The sequence below is a fragment of the Podarcis pityusensis genome (assembly GCF_964106645.2).
Source record: "Podarcis pityusensis genome assembly, chromosome: 10".
NCBI lineage: Eukaryota > Metazoa > Chordata > Lepidosauria > Squamata > Lacertidae > Podarcis > Podarcis pityusensis.
The window spans coordinates 74,895,746-74,915,193 of NC_138035.1; the positions used below are offsets into that span (position 1 = coordinate 74,895,746).

The window sequence follows — 19,448 nt, forward strand, 5'->3', positions numbered from 1 at the left end:
ACTCACCGGTATCTGGATCCTGCTTTACCAGCTGCGTTCTCATTTGTCTGCCCACGTGGCTCCCCTCAATGCCCGCCGGGATGTATCTTCCCACAGTGTAATGGGGATGTGTGGGAGAGCTTGGGTTTTGGCACCAAGAACTTTGCACGGGGTACAGGATGGGTGGGATCTTTTCTTCCCTGTAGAAATAGAAGCAAGAGGTTTCATACAGAGTCTTTTATATGTACTGACGCATGGCGGGGGGGGGGGGTGTACACTGCAGTGCCCACTACAAATGACAGGGTTCTCTCTGTACATTCCCATTATCATTTATTTGGTTTAATATCTCCCTCAGAATTCCAGTTTAACTAAGAGAATTTCCAAAATAAATTTTAGAGCTGCAGAATGTGCAGTTCCCCATAGCTTGACTTCCCCTTGCATCTTTTCCCTCTTCTATGTTTTCAGTGCACACAGGTGCATTGATAAAACACTGCTGAAAAAAATTATTGATGTGATCCTATGTGAGCCCCACCCCCAATGCTATTTACCTAATTACAATTTCTCCCCCTTTAACTATTTTGCCATAGAGGAAAACTCACAGGTAACCATACGATGGCTTGCATGTTTTCTCCTGCAGGTCCCAGAGCAGCTTCACAGGAGCAGTTTTAACTTGGAAAACATTAAGGGAGGAGGGAATAAATCACTCCTCCCTCACTGATGTGATCCAGATCCAATCTGGATTGCTCACAGGTGCTATTACTTCCCTGCCCCTTAAAGTACGATCCTAAATATAAATATTCTGATCTATTTAAATATTTTAAATAACATTAACATAATAAATGTTGGCCTTGGCTCTCTTCATGCATTCCTCTGGACCTCATGTTCTTTGCTATGTTTGCTTCTTTTGTTGTCAGCTGGCATTTATTTCACCAGAGTCTGACCCTTCTATAGCTTCTCTGGCTCACCTCAGGGAGATCTGGACCATGGCATACAAGCTTTCAAGGCTCCTACAATTTCATGTGTTGAGCATTCAGTGTCCTCCAAAATACAACTTTGGAAGATGATGTTTTAGCGAACATACAGCTAAGAATTTACATGCAGAAAGCTTTATCTAGCTAAACTGCTTTAAATTAAAAGACTATCATTCTACCCTGCCAGCAGAATTCCAAAGACTTTGCTCGTTAGACTTGTATTGAAATTGCAGGCTTTTGCATTCCAGTCTGCAGTACTACAGTGCAAAAACCAAAAAGATGTGTTAGCTGGTAGGCTTTCCACCCCCTCCCCATGGACTCCTTCCATATTGATTTGTCTGTGCTGAGTAACCACTACACACTTTCAATGAAAAACTTGCAAAAGTTCATGTGAGGCCTTTTAAAATCTGAAGCCTCCAGAAGGGAAAAAGAAAGGTACTTGGAATTGCTGTTGCCCTGGGCTTGTGAAGGAGGAAGGGTGTGATATAATCTGCTCCAGTGAGGAGCCCTGAAGACCTTCTGCTGGAACAAGACTATGCACGAGTGCCATGAGGGACGGCCACTGGAAGCCTCACAGAAGCCACTCTGAGCTTCCCAAAGAACAGTGAGGAATCCTTATAATAAACAAGCCATTTTAATTATTAGCATAGATGCCAATTCTATGGGACTGAGGACACCCAAGCCCCCCCCCCATATATTGGGATGGGGCTGAGCCCCCCCCCTCATCTTGAGGGGCTGGCTGTGGCAGGCCCTGCTGGACCTGACCGTGGCTGTGGCGGGTCATGTCTTGTGAGCAGGGCTGCGCTTGAGTGCCGAAGGTCCAGCACTCTGGCGTGAGCCTCTGACAAACCCAGAGTGCCAGTGTCACACTCTTGCACAGAGCCGTAGCTGGGTGATCTTGCGCCCCTGGCAGAACTGTCCAGATTGCGCCCCCAGCCACGGCTCTTCTTTCTGCCTCTCCCCCACCCATTCAATTCACCCTCTATTTAAAACCATTTCTTATGAGGCAATAATCAATATTTATATTTATGGACATATTTTAAAGCCAATTTTTGTGCCCCCCCATCACCCACCTCACCCCCCCCCCAGCTACAGTCCTGCTTTTGCACCACTCTTTTTGAGGCTGTGATCTTTGTTGTACCCAAAAACTAGCAGGTAAGAAAAAGTTGGATAGTATGATATAATATGAACCATTACATAAATAATGCAAATTGATTCAGGTGCAATACCGTAGAATAAATTCTGGTTCATTTGTCCCTGTAAGATTTTGACCAACATTTCCCTGCCAAACGTCAAACATCCTGGGTTGCCATCGGTCTTTTTGCTGGCGCATGCCAATAATAGGCTGTATTAAATTTCTACAGATTCTGCCACCCTCTTCTCCTTCCTTTGTTTGCTTTTGGTTCCAATTGATGGGTGTAAACCAAGCGACAGCCTAGAAGGAGAAGAGTAAAAGCTTAAATTACTGCACTGCATGTTCAGGCAAACTGTTTCTAGGACTATCAGGCTGCTCAATGTCACATACCTTGAAATCCCCCAAAGGCATCAAGAAACAAGGCAGTCCTTCCCATTCCTATCCAAGGCTGGTCTTGGTTATCAGTGGCAAGCAGGAATCAGTGCTGCCCAGCAATCACTGAAGATGGGATGGGCAACATCAGATGAGTTAAAGGTGTATGTTTTTGTTTTTTCCCCAAGCTGCAAGCTGTTAATCCTAATTATTTATTTTATGTGCTTAGTAAAAGGATTGGAACAATGTTTAATTCTTAAGGGTTTCTATGCAAAATGGAGTGTCAGAGGTGGAGGAAGCATACTATATAAATATATTAGACACCAGATGAAACATTTCTCTTTAACCAGGCCTTTGGCTGATTAATATTCTATCCTCTTTTAAATGTGTTTGTGGTTATTGGTTTTTTCTGTTTTTATTATGTATTTTGTGTTCTCATTTTGTATTTTTAGGTTGTGAACTGCCCTGTGATCTTCAGATGAATAGAAATTTAATAAGTAGTAATAATTACTATTCCAGGTCAAACTAATTGTCCTGAGTGCCCAGCAGCTCTCCAGAATCTCCAGCAGAGTTTCTCCCCAACATATGTTACCTGATCCTTTAAAATGGAGATGCCAGAGCATGACCCTGGCTCCATCTGAGTGCAAAAGACATATTCTGCCCCTGAGCCAGGCTTCTGACCAGCTTGTGCCTGCACACCAGCTGATCACTAACCCCTGAACCTAGGGAGGGAGGAATAGAACTGACAACTTCGGTTTCTCATTTTTCCAGCCTTAAATTCAGTTCTCTACAACCGGGTCAAATACATGTTGGAAATGCAGAGAAAAAGAAGGGACTTTTTATCACATGTGGTGGGAATGTAGAGAAGTTTTTAAAAATTGGGAAATGATATATAATGAATTAAAAACATGTTTAAAATGGCATTTGTAAAAAAAAAAAAAAGCAGAAGCATTTTTGTTAGGGATTGTAGGACAAGACCTGCCAAGAAAAACAAAGAACTTATTTATGTATGCTACAACAGCAGCAAGAGTCTTGATAGCACAAGGATGGAAGAATGAGGAAACCCCGACAAAGGAACTGGGCAAAACCCGTTGTTCTTATTTAACCTCCTGGATTAGGGAGAGAGGAAGGGGCTTAGTTGATAACACGTAATTAATAAGTATAAATTTGAAGAGTGGGAACTTTTTGAGTTTTATAGACACAATGTCGAACACAGCAAAGAGAGCTGAGGGAGGGACACCAATAGAAAGAAAGGCATCCAAACAGGAAACAGACTTCAAAGCAGATATTTTAAGAATGTTTGCGGAAATTAAACAAAGTGAGAAAAACCTAGAAGTAAAATTAGAACAAGTAGACAATAAGATAGGGAAAATGGACAAAAAAATGGACGAAACAGTTAATGAACTAAAAGGGCAAATAAAGGAAGTATTTAGGAGGACACAAGCTGTAGAAGAAGGTTTGAAAAAAACAAGATTAGAAATGAGAGAGGTGAGACGTGAAGAGGACAAATTAAGAGCAGAGGTGTTAGAATTGAATAAAGTGCAAGAAGATATGAAAGATTCAATAGCTATGCATGAACTAAGACAGAGGGAGAATAATTTGAGACTTAGGGCGGTACCAGAAACACAAGGAGAAAACATTAAAGAGAAATTAATAGCTGAGTTAGCACAATGGATGGAACTACCAACAGATGAGATAGAAAGGACGATACAATCTGCCTTTAGACTAAAAGTGAAAACAACTAAGGCTAAAAAATTTGTGGGTGATTGTCTGATTACATTTAGAGATAAGGAAATGAGAAACATGATCCTGCAAAGAAATAGAGAAAAAAGGTTGTGCATCAATGGGAATTATATAATAATTTTTAAAGACATACCAATCAGAATTCTGAAACGTAGAGAGTCGTACAAGGCACTTGTGCAAACATTAAAGAAAAATAACATTGAGTTTAAATGGGAATTCCCGGAAGGGATCTCATTTACTTACAGGAGTAAGAGGCACAGGTTGATCAGTCCAGAGGAAACTGGGAAATTTTTGAGAAAATATAAAGAGTTGAGGTTAGAAAAAGAAGAAGAAAAAGGGGAAGAGGCAGCAGGGGGCCCAGACTCCGAGGAAGAAACAGAAAGTAGAGGAGGAGAAGAAGAGGAACAAGAGGTTTAAAAATCAGTCAAAATATAAAAGGGAAAATAAGTAAGACTAAATTCATTTATTATGGTATTAAAAATTTGTAGTTGGAATATTAACGGGATAAATGATAAGAAAAAACGAAATAAAACTGTACAAATACTAAAAAAAGAAAACCTAGACATCATCTGTTTACAAGAGACACACATAGCAAGAAGACATAAAAGAGTACTGATAAACAAAAGATTGGGAAATGAGTTTATCTCCTCAGATAAAGATAAAAAAAGAGGAGTGGTCATATATATTAAAAAGCAAATCGAAGCGCAACAAATTTTTAAAGATGAGGAGGGAAGGATAATGGCGGTCCAAATTAAGTGGCAGGGAGAAAACCTAATCATAATCGGGTTATATGCTCCAAATGATAACAAGTCGGATTTTTTTAAAAATTTAGAAGAAAAACTAGCAGAGTACGCAGATCAGAAAATGATGATATTGGGTGATATGAACGGGGTGGTGTCCTTAGAAATGGACAGACTTAGGGAGGGAAGTGGTAAGGATGGGAAGCTACCCAGAACTTTCTTTTCATTGGTTAAGAACTGTAACCTGATAGATAGCTGGAGACTCAGACACCCACTGGTAAAACAGTTTACGTACTATTCTGAACCTAATCAGTCACAGTCCCGAATCGACCAGATTTGGACCTCAAATGAGCTGACTCCAAGAATTTTAAGGGTGGAGATCCAAGCTAAAACTATATCGGATCATAATCCAATAAAATTGGAGTTGAAAGGCTGGGAGGAGAGAACTTTTAGGTGGAGACTAAAAGACTATCTTCTGGACGATCAAGAAGTGGTTGATAAAGCTCAGAGAAGGTTGATAGATTATTTTAAGGAAAACATGAATAAGGGTACCAAAACAAAGGTGGTATGGGATGCAAGCAAGGCAGTAATGAGGGGCTTCTTTATCCAGCAAAACACGATTAAAAATAAAGGAAGAGAAAAATGGAAAAAAGAGATCTTAAAGCAGATAATGGATAATGAACAAAAGTTAGTCCAAAAACCAAATAGCAAGAGGATAAAGGAGAATATTAAAGCATTGCAAGCGCAGTTTGCAATGTTGATAAATAGAGAAGTGGAATGGAACATCAAAAAATTGAGACTAAGAAGTTTTGAATACTCAAATAAATCAGGGAAGCTGCTAGCATGGCAGATAAAAAAAAGGAAGGAACAGAGTACTATAAATAAAATAATAGTGGATGGTGAAGAAAAAACTAACCCCAAGGAAGTTAGGAAAGCATTTGTGGACTACTATAGTGGACTATATAATAACAGAGAGAGACATAATTTGAGGAGGATTGAAAGATTCTTAAAGGATAAAAAGGTTCAGAAGATACCAGCAGAGAAAAAAGAACAACTGAATGCTCCAGTAGAGATAGAAGAAATAGAAAAAGTAATAAAAGAACTAAAAAGAGGGAAAGCCCCAGGCCCGGATGGGTTTACGGCTAGTTATTACAAAGAAATGAAGGCTGTATTGCTGCCCCCATTGAAGGAAGTGATAAATAACATCTTAAAAGAAAGAGAAATACCAGAAACATGGAGAGAGGCATTCATTACATTAATCCCAAAACAAGATGCGGATTTATTGCAAGTTAAAAATTACAGGCCGATTTCATTGTTGAACATAGATTACAAAATTTTTACAGGAATTCTAGCTAGCAGAATGAAAAATATATTGTTAGATTATGTTCATGGAGACCAAACGGGCTTCCTGCCGGGGAGGCAGATGAAGGATAATATAAGAAACATAATAAATATCATAGAATATTTGTCGGCCAAGAGTGACAAACAAGCTATACTGATGTTTGTGGATGCAGAGAAAGCATTCGATAACACAAATTGGGATTTTTTGTTAAAAAATTTAGAATACATGGAGGTGGGTGCAGAGTTTTTTAATGGAATAAAAGCAATCTATACGGAGCAGAAAGCGAAATTGATCATAAACAACGTAGTGTCAGAAGAAATAAGGATAGGGAAGGGTACAAGGCAGGGATGTCCGCTCTCCCCATTGCCGTTCATAACTGTATTGGAAGTGTTACTTAACTCAATAAGACAAAACAAGAAGATAAAAGGAATAACAATTGGACAAAATGAATACAAGGTAAAGGCATTTGCAGACGATTTGCTAATAACAATAGAAGATCCGACGAATTCAATAAAAGAGATATTGGAAGAACTAGAGCAATTCGGCAAAGTGGCTGGTTTTAAGTTAAATAAAAGTAAGACTAAATTAATGACAAAGAATATAGATCTAAGTACAATTGAAGAAATACAACAACAAACAGAGATAGAGGTGGCCAGAAAGGTGAAATATTTAGGAATATGGATAACTCCAAAAAATATAGAACTATTTAAAAATAATTATGAAGCAGTATGGAAAGAGATTAAAAAGGATTTGGTGACGTGGGGGAGGCTAAAACTGTCTTTCTGGGGCAGGATAGCCATAATTAAGATGAATGTACTTCCGAGAATGTTGTTCCTATTCCAGAATATTCCGATAATCAAAGGTACTAAGATATTCAAAGAATGGCAAAGAGAGTTCTCAAAGTACGTATGGCAGGGCAAAAGACCGAGGATACAGTTTAAATTACTGACAGAGGCAAAAGAAAGGGGGGGAATCGCACTTCCAGATCTGAAACTATATTATGAGGCATCGTGCCTATGCTGGATAAAACCGTGGATAAAATTAGATAATAAAGAACTTTTAGATCTGGAAGGCCACGACAATAGATTTGGGTGGCACGCGTATATATGTTATGAAAAGAAGAAGGTACACAAGGGATTTGAAAGCCACATCTTTAAAGGCCCTTTGATAGAAGTATGGGAGAGGTACAGATTTTTATTGGAACCCAGAGTCCCACACTGGATGTCCCCATTAGAAGCCACGAGTGTTAAAAAGACCAACATGAGGGATAAATGGGTTACCTATGAACAGCTGCTAATTAAAGATGGGGGGAAGTGGAAGCTAAAACCATACAACCAGGTTAAGGAAAAGGTGTTTGATTGGTTCCATTACTTTCAAATAAACGAAATGGCTAAGAAGGATATTAAAGATAGAGGATATGCGGAAAAAGATTCTAAATTCCAGATTGAGATAATAAATAATGATTATAAAATCCTATCAAAAATGTACAACCAGCTGCTAGAGTGGAATTTAATAGACGAAGAAGTGAAGTCGGTAATGATACACTGGGCAAAAGACTTCGGTTATAATATCTATTTTGAAGAGTGGGAGAAATTATGGAAAAAAAATCTTAAATTCACGGCATGTGTAACGTTGAAGGAAAACTTAATGAAGATGTTATACCGTTGGTACATTACCCCTGCGAAACTAGCAAAAATGTATAAGACATGCAGTAAATGTTGGAAATGCAGGGAAAATGAAGGGACCTTCTACCACATGTGGTGGGATTGTAAAAAGGTTAAAGGTTTCTGGGAAAAGGTATATACAGAAATGGGAAAAATTTTTAAATATACTTTTGAAAAAAAGCCAGAGGCCTTTCTGTTAGGTTTATCAGGAAAAGAGATTAAGAATAAAGATGGCAAATTTTTCCAATATGCAACAACGGCAGCAAGAGTCCTATTAGCCCAAAACTGGAAACAACAGAAAATACCGACAATAGAGGAGTGGAGAGAGAAACTGTTAGATTATGCGGAACTAGATAGACTGACGGGAAAAATTAGATATTGGAGAGATCAAAGATTTATGGAGGAATGGGGAAAATTCGTGGAATATCTGGATAATTTAAGTGAGGGACAAATAACGCTAGTAGGGTTTAAAAGAGCTCTGTGATATTTGTAAGAATATTGTCTAAAGAAAAGGGTGGAAAAGACTTTAATAATGTCAATAGATAGTAGGAGATGCGAAAGTATATGTTGATAGACAACGGAGATTTGCGGAGACGCCGAAGGAAGTCTTAAAGAATGAATAGGTTGAATACAAGATGTGGTTTATCTGATTTTTATTTGTTTTGCTGCAAATTAATAAAAATTATGTTGAAAAAAAAAAAAAAAAAGGAACAGTGGCAAAAGAGTTGGCTAAATTGACATATAAACTGCAGGACAAGGACAACTGTGACTTTAAGGAAGAATGGGAGCTTTTTACAAATTATCTAAAAAGACAACAAGATGAACTGGACTCCTTGGCAGGTTTTGAATAAACATACACAAATTTATTGGTTGATAACATGTTGGATAGACTTCCTGTTTCCGACGGTGGGAAATGGCGGACTCCCACACGACTGGACCCCAGCCATTCTGATAATTCAGGGCTGATATGGGGGTAATTAGCCCTGGCAGCCTCCCCAGGGTAGGGGAGGACTGTCTTGGTCACCCGTGGTTTGTCCGAGATTGCTGGTGTGGCAGACGGCAGGGCAGTGGGTCATGGAGCAAGGAACGACTGGCACTCCTGCGATGCCACTCCCATGGCCGGATGCATCTGTTTGGGAAAATATAAAGATTTGAAAAACAAACAGACACGCTCTGAACTGATGAAGCTGGGGGGGGGGGGGACTGCAGTATGTACAGTCTCTGGTGTAAAAGATCGAACTTCAAAGAGATCCTCATCATGATGTGTGGACTCCGGAGGGGCTTGGTATGTTCTTTCTTTCTTCTAACATTAACAATTGGTTTTTCATGCCAAGCCTCATTAAGAACTTAAATTGCTTTTAAAAAGGTGAATACAGATGGACTTCTATATATAATTGGAACTTATCCGCAGCCGCCTTTTCTTTTAAGATTCGAAATAAAGATTCGTCTTTTTGTTAAAGACGAAAACAAAAGAGTAAAATGGTGCTCACCCACTAAGCAGTTACGGAATATTTGAAATATCTCCCTGATTAAGAGAAACAGGAGCTAATTGATGGCCAGCCACAAAGACTGGAGACAATATTATATATGCAACTGTTTGCAAAAAGAATTTTTTCACTGTGTGAGAGAGAAAAGGCTAAATGGATGTCTGGCAGTCCCCCTCTAGGGCCCGGAGGGGGGACTGGGTGGATTCCAAAGGCTGATCAATCGTCAACTGACTGATATATGACTACACAGCAAACAGCCAGCTTAAGAATAAATCAACAAGGAGTCTTTGAAGGAGGTTTCTCTCTGTTTCTTCGATAACAGCTGGACGGGAAAGATTAACGATTTGGGAGCTGCCAAAATAACAATCCTTAAAGAGTTGGTCAGAAGCCTGGAATGGATACAATTAGATGAAGCGGCACAATTGAAAAATAAAAATAGTTGAAATACATGGGCAAATCTGAACTCTATGAAAAAAAGTATCATTTGTCTTCTGACATGATTGAGGATCACAGAGCCAGAGACAAACGTGGAGGATAAAATTGGGATATTGAATTATGAAAACACTGATGATGAGAGGCAGGACTATGATTTGGAAAATGCTTCGGAATTCAGATTGTGGGAAGTCAACAAAAAATTAAGACTATAATTTGGAAGACAATTGGACTTTTTAATTTTAGTTTTTTATTTTTATTGGATTTGATTTGATATGTTAATTGGATGTTCTTATTGGAAAATTAATAAACGCTCTAACAAAAAAAAGATAACATGTTAGATAGATAATGTAAGGATATGTACAATTTTATAACATGCAGAGAATAATATGTGCTGAGAAATCAGAGAGAGGAGCTGAGGGAAGTCTCTGGTGGGGGGGAGGGATGGAAGGAAGGGTGGGAAAAAGGGGGAATGTGTGCAATTATATGGTTTGATAATTTGCTATGTTGAAATTGCTAATAAAAATATTTTTAAAAATTCTAATTCAGTTCTCTACATTCTCTACATTCCTCTAAAATACTTACGAATTTTCATTTGCAATGAAAATTCATAAGTATTTTAGCACATGGTTCTCCTAATACACACATTTCTATATGCCATTATACCTAATATACACATTTTGGCAAGTGGTTTCTCTAAAATAATGTATTTTTGTATCTTACTTCCATTAATAAATGCATTTTTGTACATTTTTTTAAAATAAAAAAACCCTACATCGCAAAATTGAAGAATTGCACATTTTGAAGGATAGCTCCATTTCAGTGAATGTATAGTTTTTGGGAAACAAACCAAATTTCTCTCTTCTCCTCTCCTCCCACCCAGCATTCTTTCCTTCTTTACCAGCTATTTGAAACTAAAGATCTGGTACTCATTCTTCCAGGTGAAATGAGAAATGTCCTTGGGACAGAGGTGGATTGAGGGCAGCGTGGTTCAGCTGTAGTGGTACGGAGCTCAGAGGGTGCCGCAAGGGGCGTCGCAACAATGACTTTGAACGAAAGGCGAGGGGAGGGGGGTGCCAAATTTTGGCACCGCCACCGCTTGGGAGCAGTAGCTGTGTGTGAAGATCTGTCTAGTCTTAATATAGAATATAATAATAGGAGTAAGTATAGCGGCACTGGGCTTTTAAAAAAAACAAACAAACTGGAACTCACTGGAGTTCAGTTCCAGCACCTTAGAATCAGGCCATTGCCATTCTAAGAAAACAGGGAAGGCGTTCATGGTGAGTTCTGGCACCTCTATTTTCTAGGGAAATAGCTCTGATGTGGCAAAATCATTTGACATTCTCCATGTGGCTGACCTGATGCTTGTTGTGCAGGGATAGGAAAAGTGATACCTGCTGACATTTTCTCTTCAACATAGCTATTAAGGTCCCTTCAAAAGCCCTGCCCTGCTTTCCTTCTTATCACCTTTCTCTCAGAAGTGTCACATAGCCACTTTCTCTGTTCCTCCCCTTTCTTCTAATATACTGATCGGAATTAAAAAGTGACAGCTAGGTTATTCTCTCTGGGGGCTACAGTGTGCTTAAAGGTACAATGCAAAATTGGCCGTTGTCTAGGCCTTTGACCAATAAGCCTTATCTCTAATTAAGATCTGGAATAATATGGTGGTCAAGTTTTAAGAAAGCCCACCCAAGGAAATCCCAGTTTACTATAAAAGAATCGGAAGGTAGCTATCAGAAGCAGGGGTGCCAACTTGAATAAAATTTTGGGTAAGCCCTGCCCCATATAACTGATCACAAGACAACTTTCTTTTTTGGGGGGGGGGGGTGATTTCCTCAAATATAGGCGTTAGCTCCTATGATCAGAAGTACCTGCCCAGAAGGATTGCAAAGGATAGTGGTGCATTCTGGGCCTGGTTTAAACTTGTCCAGGTCCTTCCAGAGATAATCTGTTGGAGGTTTTGAAGGTCTTTTAGAATCTGCAGCCCAGACCTGCAACAATGAAACAGGAAGCAAGCAGTCAGACGCTGCATAATTTTGCCTTGAATTTTTCCACAACATAACAGCAAATGCAGCCCTCTGATTACTAAACCTCTCCTGCAATGCACCTTCTTATTTTGCTCACCATTACTGAAGAATTAGCCTTCATTCTGATCTTTGGGGGGAATTTGAAGATCGCTATTGGATGGCCGCCAAAGTTCTGCTGGAGTGTATAATCTCCAATGCCCTCTTCTTTATCAGGAGAACTGTTCAGTATCTTCACATAATAGCCATGCGAATGAACTTCAACAATTTTAAGGTTCCCAACCGCACTAAAAATAAGAAGATAACTGAGTTCAGTGTTTTTCAGGCTCCTGGGAACAACTGTCTCTATACTTATACTGGGGTTACTAGTACAGAAAAGGTGGGATTACCATATATGCCTAGTCCCTCCCCATGGAATCTCCCCCAATGGGTAGCACCATCAGGCAGCAGAATAAGGCACTTGATGGGGCTCAGACTGAGTAGGGGTCCACCGGGAGCTGGCATTGCTGCCTCATTTAGAGTCACTCTTCCTACCCAGCCAAGTGTAGTGCACAGTCACTGTATACCCCCCCCCCCAGAAGTCCGCTTACCCCAAGAAGGGCTGGGCGTTGGGGGGCTGGTATGGGCTGTTTTAAATCCCCTGGGAGCGGACCTGGGGGAAGCCTGATTGTTCCCTCAAGCCCCGGACAGCCCTTCTTCAATGCCAGCCTGCCATTGGCCAATTCGGCAGGCTGACGCAGAGCAGGATTTCAAGCCGGGAGCGCAAGGTGAAGCTTGCGCTCTGGAAGGGATCAGGCGCTGACACCCAACCTGCATCGTCGGCGGGAGGCAAGGCGCTGGCCGTCTTGCAAAGCCACCGCTCTTCTTCATTGGATCCACCCACTCCCATAATTTTTGCCTTTACTCATTGAATTGACTTTGCTTTGACTGTGGTGGTTGCCGTATTTGTGGGGCTGGTTGGAATTTGACTACCAGGCGAATTGGCTATGACCTGGAGGTTTTGCCTACCTGTAGCAATCATCACAACTTTGGCGGTTTAGGCATTTGGTAACCTTAGCCTTGGTTGGAGGGAGGGGTTGTACCCTTACCTTCCAATCCTGAAATATACTCAGAGTCGCAAAGTGATTTCATGCTCTTTATTCAGCTCATAGTGGTGAGGAGGGAATGGAAGTCCCCTCAAAGTATCTGCTTTATATACATTATTTACACAATGGGCTGCACATGATTGGCTAATTCCGGAATTATCCTGTAGGCCAATCAGGTTGTGGATTCACTTCTATCTGGAGCTGGATTGGGTGGCTCCTGCCGACCAATCATACTGCTGCATTGTTCTAGGACCAATCAGACTGCTGCATCCTGAATCCTATTGTTCTAGGACCAATCAGACTGCTGCATTTTGGATCCTATTGTTCTAGGACCAATCAGACTGCTGCAGTTCCTATTCAACTCAGTACATAACAAATCCAGAAATAGAGTATCCCGTTAAAGGGATCCATGATGGAGTTGCTTCTGTCCATTCCCCAAGATGGGCGCTTTGGGCCTCAGCGCTCCTAGAGACGGGGATCCCTGCGGGGATCCCCCTAGTTGATGTAAGTGGCAGGAATCCCCACTGCCAGGTTGACCATGACGTTCTTTCCGATAGGCAGCCTGGAAATAAATGCTTACCCAATGCCTTTGCCAAACCAGCTGTAGTCAATAAAGTTGTGGCCTGATATGATTCCATTCAACTGTGTGGTCTCCTTGATGGGAGCTCATCTAAGCGGAGGAAGTGGGGATTGCACGGCCTGGACCTGCAAGTGGTTGGAGACAGCCATAGCCTCCAACATTTCTTCGATGAAAATAGGAGTATCCTATTATATAATGATAATTTTACTATTTATACCTCACACATCTTACTGGGTTGCCCCCGACACTCTGTGCAGCTTCCAACATATATAAAAAACACAACAAAACATAAAAAAATTCCCTATATAGGATTGCCTTCAAATGGCTTGGGGATTGGATAACTCCATACCCTCCAACATTTCTCCAATGAAAATAGGGACATCCTAAGGAAAAGTGGGACATTCTGGGATCAAATCAGAAACCGGGACAGCTTCTCTAAACCAGGGACTTCCCTGTAAAATAGGGACACAGGGTCTGGATACAGGTTGTAGGTAGCAAGAAGTAGTTTCTGGTCTGGAAACTTGCCAAATAAGAGTATATCACTGGGGCTGATTTCTCAGGTCACATATTCTGTCCTATTCCATCCCATGTGGCACAAATCTTATTTCTCCCCCCGCTTCTCCCTCTCTCTATTTCCCCCATCTGTTTCTCTTTACTCCAATCTGGAGCTGACCCTGCACGTCCCTATTTTCATCAGAGAAATATTAGAGGGTGCTACATTCAGCCTGAAGTGGCAAAGACCAGGAAAAGCTCTGCTGGTTCTGCCTCTTGTGAAAATAAGCAGAACCAGCCCAAGCCCAAGCCTGAGCCTGTGAGATCTTGAAGTATCCTCTCCCTTTCCCTGCTTTGGTAGTTTCCTGCTTACTGGAGTCAAGAGAATGTTACTTAAAAAAACAAAAACAACCCACCAAGAGGCAATGTGTTGAAATGATTAAGATTTAATGTACTCTGCTTTTTCCAGAAATGGTATTTCCCCCCAGAAATGACAGAGCAAAAATGAGACAAAGGTTCTGGGTTTAAAAAACAACAATGTTTTTTAGGGAGTCGAGGGACTACTGGACAGAACAGACACAATCACCTGTAGGTACTGGAAAGAAACAGGTTTATCTCTGGACTTTTACTTAGTTAAGGCAACTCCTTTGACAGAGCTGTCCACCCCCAGCCACCACTAGGTGTTAATAATTATTTCAGGACGTGTTAGAGAACCAGAGAAAGCCAAAAAAATGCAGCAACTCCATATATCTGATGCGGTGTAAGAATTGTTTGTTTTATACATACTGTGGTATGTTCAAGCCTTGTTCTCTTTTGCTGATAGTTCTGGTTTGTGGGTGTTTAATCCGACAATTATTAATTTCCCAAAAGCACATTTACAGCAACTCAGGTCAAACTGACATATTTTTGCAGCCTCAGACACTCATGCCAGATTAACAGTTTATGTGTGTTTCTTTTCAACATGTAACTCAGTTGATTATAGTATTGGTCAGCATGACCCACAATTCTATGAAAAGTGTCTTCTTCTTCCTCTCAGGCGATCCTTCGTAGCCGAGTAAGATTGTCTTCCATAAACACAATTTTAAAAATGAGTCTGTAGGTGACTGTGGAGGCCAATTCTGGATCCACACGTCCTTCCACAGTGGGGACATTGGTTTCCTGGCGGGAGTTGATCACTGTGTGGATTTGCCAAGCTTGCCTTCCTCTTAGCACGTTTCTCCCTTTCGTCCTGAGTTCGAGTATCTTCAAAGCCCATGATACCTTTGGTCAAGGCTGTTCTCCAACTGGAGCACTCCAGGCCAGTGTTTCCCAGTTGTCAGTGTTTATACTACATTTTTAAACATTTGCCTTTAGAGAGTCTTTAAACCTCTCTTGTTGACCACCAGCATTACACTTTCCATTTTTAAGTTCGGAATAGAGTAGTTGCTTTGGAAGACAATCATCAGGCATCCGCACAACATGACCAGTCCAACGAAGTTGATGTTGAAGAATTATTGCTTTAACACTGGTGATCTTTGCTTCTTCCAGTACATTGATATTAGTTCACCTGTCTTCCCAAGTGATGTGTACAATTTTTCGGAGACACCATTGATGGAATCTTTCAAGGAGTTGGAGATGGCATTTATAAGTGGTCCATGTTTCACAAGCATATAGTAAGGTTGGTAGAAAAGTGTAAAAGCAGACTGAATAAGTGGCTCTTAAATGTTGCGGTTTGAGAGCCAATGTTCCATTTCATTGATGGATCATCTTAATTTGTTTCCTTGCTTATGGCCACCAGATGGGAAGGTTTGAAATACTCAACTACAGACTTCTGATCTCTGCAAGATGGCAAACGGAGCACAGATCTGATCACTCTGACAGATCTGAGCCCCGTCATGAGGAAATGCCAAGGCGAGGCATACTCCCCTCCCTTGAGAGGGTTCTCAGGATGTTGAGAGGTCCAGCAGATTGCAAAGAGCTCTCCCACAATTCCCAGACCCCTGTGCTGAAAGGCTCGGAGAGTGGGGAAAGAAGGGGGTTTGAGTGCAGTCTTGGCAACAACATGCCTCCACGGGAGCGAAGCCTTAGCACTCCGGCCACCAGCAGAGATTTTCCATAACCAATATTCAAGCTGACAGGAATGTAAGAATATTTACTATTGAAATTAATTACCGTATATACTCGAATATAAGCCGACCTTTTCAGCACATTTTTTATGCTGTTAAAAGTTCTCCTTGGCTTATACTTGAGTGAGGCGGGCGGCAGCAGCGGAGGGAGGAGCGGCCCAAAAGGAGCCCTTTCTCACCGCTGGTCCTGCTGCTGCCACCCGCCTCTCTCAGGGGCAGGCACAGGAGGTGCGGTTGGGAGAGGCGCTGTGCTGTGCTGTGCCTCTCCCAACCAGGCTCCTATGCCTGCTCTTGCGAGCAGCAGAGGCGGAGGAGGAACACACAGCCTGAAAGCAGCCCTTTCATCCTTCTCCACTGCTGCTGCCACCACCAGGTTTGTGATGTGGTGAACCGGCTTATACTTGAGTCAATAAGTTTTCCTAGTTTTTTGTCCTAAAATTAGGTGCCTCGGCTTATATTTGGCTCGGCTTATACTCAAATATATACAGTAAGCTTAATTCGGTGCCAGACGAAGGATTAAAAAGGAAGTCCGTTCTTTGTCTTCTGGGTAATTAACCATACATAGAAAAAATTTGCAAGTGGAAAACTATGATCTTATTTGATATTTACTGTGTGGGCCTGCTGATGGGAGAATTCAAAGCAATTGAAACCCATTCTTTGTTTGACATTGCTACAGGGTTTTAAAGCTGGCCACAACAGTATTTGTGTATGGAAAAGGGAAGGCAGTGCCAGGACTCTGACAACATCTGAGAGCCCTTACACTGCCCTTCCAAAGCTTTTCCCCGGTTGGCTTGTTACCGATACTGGAGTATAAAAGTGGAAACTGAATTTTGAACTGCAGCCGCCGTTAAAACTGAACTCAGCAGATGAGATTTGGATTAAGACAATTAAAGTACTCTGTTGGGGGAATATAAGAAAACTTTATCTCGGCTGGAACTTGGCACTGAACTTGGTTTACTGTATACAAATTGGAATTTTAAGGAGGAAAAAAAAACTAGCAAGAGAGGTTGATGTTAAGTTGTGGGTGAACATATCAGACGACACAGCGATTCTTCAAACAGCTCTTGTTTATTCAGAGGCCAGAATAGAACTGAACTGAAGAGCTCAGTCAGCCTGCTTATATAGAGCTCCAGAACAACGTAACTGTAGCAACTTTCTAAAACTATCCAATCACTGAATGTCACTTTCGATCCTTCATTTGCATAACTATCTACAGTATCCCCCTGCTGGCCCAGGGTGAGAACTTCAGTATATAACACCCCTCCCCACCAATATAAGGCGTTAGTTACAATCGTAATGGTTTCCTTATATACACGTAATGGTTCAATTAGGCACAAAAGCATATCGGTTACATTTCACATACAGTGGTGCCCCACAAGATGAATGCCTCGCAAGACAAAAAACTCGCTAGACGAAAGGGTTTTGCGTTTTTTGAGTCGTTCCGCAAGACGAATTTCCCTATGGGCTTGCTTCGCAAGACGAAACGTCTTGCGAGTTCTTGCGAGTTTGTTTCCATTTTCTTAAAGCCGCTAAGCCGTTAATAGCCGCTAAGCCGCTAATAGCCGCTAAGCCGCTAATAGCCGTGCTTCGCAAGACGAAAAAACCGCAAGATGAAGAGACTCGCGGAACGGATTAATTTCGTCTTGCGAGGCACCACTGTACTTAGACCAACAGTGATACATGTCCAGCAACATAGTCCTTTAAATAAGTTGGGCGCTTGGAAACTCTGCCATACCGCCGGGGACTGGTAGCCAAGTCCGGGGGGCCACCCAATTCTTGCTGAGGCTGTGGTGCGACCCTAGGTGGCATTGAAACCAAGTCCTCTGGATCCGCTGCTGTGGGTGGAACCTCCGCAAGTGGAGTTGGCGGAATGTCAGGCACGGCAGTGGTCTGAGTCTGTGGTAAGTCTGGCAGACCCTCTGAAGTGGCTTGGTTCGGCTCCACGCTGGCAGTTTGCGAGAGAGGTGTAGGTGGAGCCTCACCATCTGTAAGTGTCTGTTCTGGAGCCACGAGTGCAGTTGGGAGTACCACGGTAGTGTCCAAGTCCCTAACCCTGCGCCTAAGCTGGTCTATGTGCCGGCGCCACAAGCGTCCGTCTTCGAGTGCCACCTGGTACGAGTGAGGTCCAGTGACTCCCACTACTGTGGCTGGCACCCAAGCAATGTCCCCCACAAAGTTCCGGGCAAAGACCTGGTTTCCTGGAACCAATGACCGTGGCACGTTGGCACAGCCTGGGGGTTCGGCCACAGCAAAGTCTGGGTGCAGCCAGTCGAGCGAGGACCTGAGGCCCATAAGCAGTTCGGCAGGACTCCGCCCTGTGGCCGCATGAGGGGTGATGTGTTGTACGAACAAGTATTCGGCGACCCGCTCGTGCCAGTCTCCCCGGTCCAGGCACGCCAGTGCCTCTTTTGCCGAGCGCACCATTCTCTCTGCTTGCCCGTTGCTGGATGGATGAAATGGTGCCTTTAGGGCATGGCGGATGCCCAGTCCCAAAAGATACCACTCAAAAGTGCTTGACGTGAACTGTGGTCCATTGTCAGAGACAAGGACATCAGGACACCCATGCGTCGCAAAGAGGCCTCGCAGCACCCGGATGACGGTCTCGGTAGTGGTGGAGGGCATCAGGGCCACCTCCAGCCATTTGGAATAGGCGTCCACCACTACCATAAAGGTCCGGCCGTGAAAGGGGCCAGCCAGATCGATGTGCACCCTCGACCAGGGTGTCTTGGGCGTCTCCCAGGTGCGTCCCTTAGCTGCTGGTGGCGCAGGCCTCGATTCTTGACAGGCGGAAACCCAGGCAGTGATGGCATTGTCCATGTTAGGCCACCAGACGTAACACCGAGCTAACGCCTTCATTTTGACGATTCCTGGGTGGCCAATGTGCAGAGCCTCCAGGACACGCTGACGGAGTCTTTGGGGAATCACAACGCGGTCTCCCCACAGCAGACAGCCGTGATGAGCCAAGGGTTCATGTTGTCTGGTTGCGAAGGGCTGGAACTCTGATGCAAAAGGTCCTTGTGGCCACCCCCTCCACACCCAGTTGAGCACACAGCTGATGGTGCGATCCTGGGCAGATGCGGAGGCCACAGTGGCAGCCGATACAGGCGCTGCCGGTAGATCCTCAGTCAGGAGGAGCAATGAAGCAGGAGCCGGGTCTTCCACAAACGCTGGAAGAGGGCAACGGCTGAGGGCGTCGGCATGGCCCATTGATTTCCCTGGGCGATGGACGAGCCGGTAGTGGTAGGCGGCCAGGAAAACAGTCCATCGCAGCATGAGCGGCGAGGGGACCGGTGGAGT

The 19,448-nt window shown here is 42.7% G+C and overlaps 1 protein-coding gene across 11 annotated transcripts in view; it reads right to left on the reverse strand.

Annotated features, from left to right (window-relative positions):
• LMNTD1 (lamin tail domain containing 1) overlaps positions 1–19,448 on the reverse strand; it is a 242,816-nt gene that overhangs the window by 123,249 nt on the left and 100,119 nt on the right. For all 11 annotated transcript variants that reach the window (XR_013991153.1, XR_013991154.1, XM_081023708.1 and 8 more), the window contains exons 6-9: positions 11,990–12,176; positions 11,737–11,856; positions 2,180–2,385; positions 7–179 (exon numbers count right to left, since the gene is read on the reverse strand). Coding sequence is in view for 9 of the 11 variants with exons in the window: in XM_081023708.1 (XP_080879834.1) it covers positions 7–179; positions 2,180–2,385; positions 11,737–11,856; positions 11,990–12,176 (686 nt within the window). In the remaining 2 variants the exon portion in view is untranslated. The remainder of the gene's footprint in view (positions 1–6; positions 180–2,179; positions 2,386–11,736; positions 11,857–11,989; positions 12,177–19,448) is intronic.